Source organism: Cariama cristata, unplaced genomic scaffold (genome assembly GCF_000690535.1).
Source record: "Cariama cristata isolate BGI_N322 unplaced genomic scaffold, ASM69053v1 scaffold4229, whole genome shotgun sequence".
NCBI lineage: Eukaryota > Metazoa > Chordata > Aves > Cariamiformes > Cariamidae > Cariama > Cariama cristata.
Genome location: NW_009633862.1, coordinates 1 through 5,265, shown reverse-complemented (window position 1 = coordinate 5,265; position 5,265 = coordinate 1). Strand labels below are relative to the sequence as shown.

Sequence of the window (5,265 nt, the reverse complement as noted above, 5' to 3'; positions counted from 1 at the left end):
CATGTACATGGTCCCCAGGAGCTCATTTAAGGTCAGGTCTGGACCTTCAACCTCTGTCTGTCCTTTGGTGAAGAAGTACCAGTTGGAAAGAAAGGAAGGTTGGTGAGAAAAAACTCATTGAGATGATATGGGGTCACCTGCCAAATCCCGCTGGACAATCGCATTTAACACGTCCTACTAGGAATATCTGTCACCTTCCTTTTGGTCATGATGCTGCAGATGACGTCAGGGTGAAAATGGGGCCAAGTGGGAACTTTACTGAAATCCTGGTTGGACTTGGCCATAAAATCAAGAGCTGCGATGAGGTCCTTCTTCTGGTCCCCCAGGCATTACTACAGCGTCCCTATTTTGGGAAAGAGCACTACCTGGTTGCAGCATTGTTTTACGAGATTTACTCAACTTTCGCAGACTTCAGACCTTCTTGTAACTTGGGCCTCCTCCATGACATCAGGAGAAAGGAGGTTCCTAATGATTTGCAGGTCCAATTTGAGGAGAAGTGGGGAAAAGTTCTGCAAAACATCTATCAGCAGAGAATCTCGCTAAATAGGAAGGGTATTTCCCCTTTCTGCAACGCCCTTCTTACTTCCACAGCAGCTCCCAGTGGACACAGAGTCTTTTATGGAGTCCTGTGTGAGATAGAAGCCAGCCTTTGGTCTCGGATGAGCTGACGCTTCCACCCAAGACGGTTTTCCTTGGTCACTCAGAATGAGATTTAAATGTAGGGCATAAAAGAAATCTGACTTATTTATCTGATGTTTGGCTCTGCCTTTTGACACCTCTTCACATCTGTCCACCCTCTCCCCCAAGATACCAGCCGTGAGGTGTCCAAACCGAATTTGGTCACCAACTGCCTCACTGAGACCCTTGAAACTTCATCAGAATGTCCGCAGTATTTCTTTGCCCTTTTCCCTAGCCAGAAAATTTAACCTTTCCTTTTAAATTCCTTAGCGTAGAGGAGAAGCTCGACCTCCCAGCCCAAAGAGAAAGAGCCCCATGACCACAAAGCCATGCAAAGGTACGTGAATAACATGGGAGGTCTGCCACCACATCAGACCCTGGAAGTGTCTCAAGGAGGTGTCCACCTCCTCCGGTTTCCCTGGCAAAGGAATTCATGCTCTGAATTCCAGACTCAATCATACACCTTAGGATCTGCTCATCACCATTGAAAGATCCGGGAGGTTTTCAGTGTGTCCATCAGGCGTTGCAGAAAAATTGCACTGAAGTAAACCAAATTTCAAAATTAGGATGAAATTTGCCTTGAGGGAGCGGGAAATCGGTCTTTAGGTGCATGTGGGCGTTGGTGTTTGAGAGGAAGGACAGCTCCAGAGACGGAGACCGCATCTCTGTACCTGCTCTTTCTCCGGTGGCCTTCCCAAGGGGAGAGGGGATGTCTGTCTGTCACCGTCCGCAACGCCCACCATTGCTCTCAGTGTGTCCCCCCCCCGCCTTGCAGCGACGTATGTGTTAGGAAGGGAGGAGGTGTGGTTCGTGGTCCTAAAATCCACTTAAAATAGAAAAATAAAAACAGTTGGTGCCTGTTCAGAGCTGGAGTGACCACTGCCCTGCTGTGGATTGCTCTACAGGCAGAAATGAACAGAAAGCTGTTTTAAAAACAAAACAAAACCCCAAACCAACCAACCTGTGCTTATGCCACAGTTATCTGTATGGATGTAAGGGATAAAATTTTCTAAGTCACCTTCCATCTGCTAGGAAGCCCGGAACAGCACTGGGACACTCATGACCTGCCCCATGAGGGGCCTCCAAGTCTCCATTTCTCAAGGGCTTCTCCAGGTGGCTCACCGCCTGCACCTATCATTTGTCTAAACAGGACCACAAATATGTGAAGCATTAAATCAAACAAATACTTTCATTGTAAACAATGTTTTTAAAGCGACTTTAATTGCTTTAGAGAAGTGGGACTATCAAAACAGCAGAGCAGTAAGTTGTCTTCATCCCCAAGTGGGTTTGAGCTTGCAATTTGTCAAAACAGGAACAAACCGAAACAGAATCGATCCAAGACCTTCTTGGATCAGCCCCAAAGTCATCAAAGGAAGAGGTAATATCATGATTAGGAGACCAGTCAACGTCCCTATGGCGGGGACATCAGTCTTCTGCACCAGGGCTCAGAATTCACCTGCTGCTCCTCGAGGAGTTGGCTCGCATCTCGACTGTGAGGGCACCGGAGCCGCCATCACTCTTGCTTCTGCGTGATACTGAGTCTGCAGCACTCAAAATTAAACCAAAATGCTCCAGCCGAGCAAGATCTGTCATCCCCAGGGAAGGTAAAAGATGTGAGAGCCACGGGAATGCCTCCTTTTCGTAGAAAAAGTACAGTTATTGTTTGGAAAGCAGCAAGAACCACCGAAGGAAAACAAGAAGAAAAATTAACGATAACCACTCCTGTAGCTGAAACTAGAGCCTGGCCAAAAATTTGCATTTCCAACAAGAAAGCTTTTCCTCAAGGATTTCCAAAAGGTATTTTTTTAAGTCTTTGCTCCGCAGACTAAAAATGCTGGGGCTGAGGAAGGGAGTGAAGACCATACAGGACACATCAACGAGAGCACTCGCTCCTGCAGCGCGGGGTGATTTGCCTTGCAGGTAGATAACGGAGGCACAGCCGTAATGCACCACGACTACGGCAAGGTGGGAGGCGCAGGTGGAGAAGGTTTTGTGCCTCCCCTCCGCTGAGGGCATCTGGAGGATGTGGCCAAGGATGAAGGCGTAGGAGAGAAGGATAAGCAGAAAGCAACCTGACGAGGCAGTCACGCAAAGGACATTTACTATGGCGCCAACCGTCTCGCCACCAGCACAAGCCAGTTAGAGAAGGGGGGGCCACGTGGCAGAAGAAATGGTCAATCTGGTGGGACTGGCAGAAGGGTAACTGGAAGACAGCGCAAGTCACCAGCAGCTCCAGGAGACCCCCACTCAACCATGAGGCAACCACCAGCTGGATACAGACACGGGAGGTCATGAGGGTGTTGTAACGCAAAGGGTGACAGACGGCCACGTACCAGTCGTAGCCCATCACCGGCAGGAGTAAAGAGTGCGTGAACCCAAATGTGAAGGAGAAATGTATTTGTGCGGCACAGCCCATGACAGAAATAGCTCGAGTTCCCAGCACTAATCCAGATGGCATCTTTGGGGTGGTGGAGAAGGTGTAACAGAGCTCGGAGAAGGAGAGGGCACCTAGGAAGAGATACACGAGCGTGTGCAGACCCCGATCCACCCTGATTATCACCAAATTTCCAGCCAGGGTCGTCACGTGCATGAGGAGAAAGAGCACAAGCAATGAAACCTGGAGCTTGGGGAAGTGGGAAAACCCGGTGAAAACGAACCCGCTCGGGGTGGTTTGGTTGTCCCTTTGCATTTGTGCTTTGTTGGAGAAGAGCACAACATTTTAACCAGCAGCTCGGCCTCCCGTGGAGGAAACCGCAGCTACATCAGACTTAAATTCTTGCTTTCTATCACTCTCCCACGAGAAATAATGTGGAAATCAATGTGCACGTCCAAGATCTACCAAACCTTTTCTTTGCCCAGGAATATCACACGTAACTCCAGAGTTTCTGTCCTGGCACAGCGGAGAAGTCATCAGTGATGTCGTTAACGTGCTGTTTTATATTAAACAGTCCTGGCCCACGCCGATGTGCGATGGCCAAGCCAAGAACCGCACAGAATCACTGAGGTTGGAAAAGACCCTTAAGATCGAGTCCAACTCTAAACCTAAGACTTCCAAGTCCACCACTAAACCCCTAAACGCCACGTCTACGTGTTTTTTAAATACCTCTGTGGTCATCTTTAGCCAAATCCCTGGTGTCTCCGTGATGGAAGGTCCCAGGATTTTGTAGGTAACGGAGTGACCCCCAATACATCTGTGAGGACCAACCGTAAGAGCAAGAGGAATTGCTTTACGTGAGCAGAAGACGAGCGTGGCAAGGCGTAGCCTGGCGTGACGACTGATTTGGGGATAATCCCAGGTGATTCCCGATTCTGTGTCGAGCACAAAGCATCTTTGCGTTCTCCACCGCTTGAAGGGTCACACTACGTTAGCTCGGGGGGCTGTGCTGGGTCCCCCCCTGTGCACAGAGTCACCGATTGCAACTGGAAAGAAGAAGAAAATAGAAGAGCAGGAAGGACATTAGGTCCTTGGCAGGGTCAGGGGACGCAGCAGCGAGAAGGTTGGGTTCATCACTGCCAGCTGCAGAACCTCCATCAGCTTCTCCATGTGCCCCCCGCTCAGGATCTGCACCCACCGTAGCGGCTCCTGGGGCTTTCTGGAGGGCGGGTAGACACCCTACATGTTCTGCACGAGGATGAACTTGGATCCTTCATTCCTTCAGCAGATCTGGGGAAGGGGTGGGACTACACCAGGGAAGAGTAGCACGGTCAGCAATCCCACCGGACTCCAGGAGAGTCAACCGAGCTACATCTGCAGGCGATGTCTCACCTAAGTCTGGTTGCCCACCATTTCTCTCCTTCTAGAGGAGAAAGGGCATTTCTGGCAGGGATATCTCCCATCGCGTCAGTCACTCACCTTCCAACAGGGTTCCTCACGCTCCAGAATCATCATCCAGCTTGAGGGCTGTCTCTAGGCATCGGGGATGTTGGAAACTAGAGGAGATGCAGTTTGATGTCATGGTCTTGGAACTTAGGAATTCCTTAATACCTTTCAAACTGGTTTTACCTGCTGCCGCTTTCAACCCACTGGCTTTCCCCAAACTTTCAACTCTGCCACCCACCTGATGGCAATGATGAGATGATGAGCACTTGCTCTTCCAGGAAGGACGGACACCCCAGGCAACAACTTGATCAACCCCGTGATGATCCCGTCTGCCTTCTCCCTTGGTGTCTGGCCATCAATGTGCCTTGTACAAGGGATCTTAAATAGTTTGTAGTCACGCGGGTGGGTTGAGCATCATCATCTGAACTTAGATGACGTCTGGTTCTTACGGAGGTCTCAGGTGGCAGCAGGAGCTGAAGATCTCATGCTCCCTTGGTGGAGGAGCATAGGGACGTATAGGAGCTCAGCCCAGCACCAGAGCTCAAGGAACCAGCCCACAGGGAGGTGGAGACATGGCTCCGGAGAAGAAGCATCCCATGTGAAGCCACACCAACGGGGATCCTGATTAAACATCTGCTTGGGGTCTGGAGGTGACGCTGTCACCCAAGGTGACAGCAGTCAGGATTGCCTTGGTTTTCTCCAAGATCTCAAGGGCTGAGAGCTTTCAGCTTGAAAAATCCATGGTTTGGAGCTGGCGGATGCGCTGG

The 5,265-nt window shown here is 50.2% G+C and overlaps 1 protein-coding gene across 1 annotated transcript; it reads right to left on the bottom strand.

The window, feature by feature from the left end:
* Window positions 1–2,412: 2,412 nt before the first annotated feature.
* On the bottom strand, window positions 2,413–3,367 carry LOC104155683 (olfactory receptor 10H2-like). The gene is given in 2 exon segments (XM_009706908.1): window positions 2,413–2,832; window positions 2,834–3,367. Coding segments are annotated over 2 exon segments (954 nt in total).
* Window positions 3,368–5,265: the final 1,898 nt, after the last annotated feature.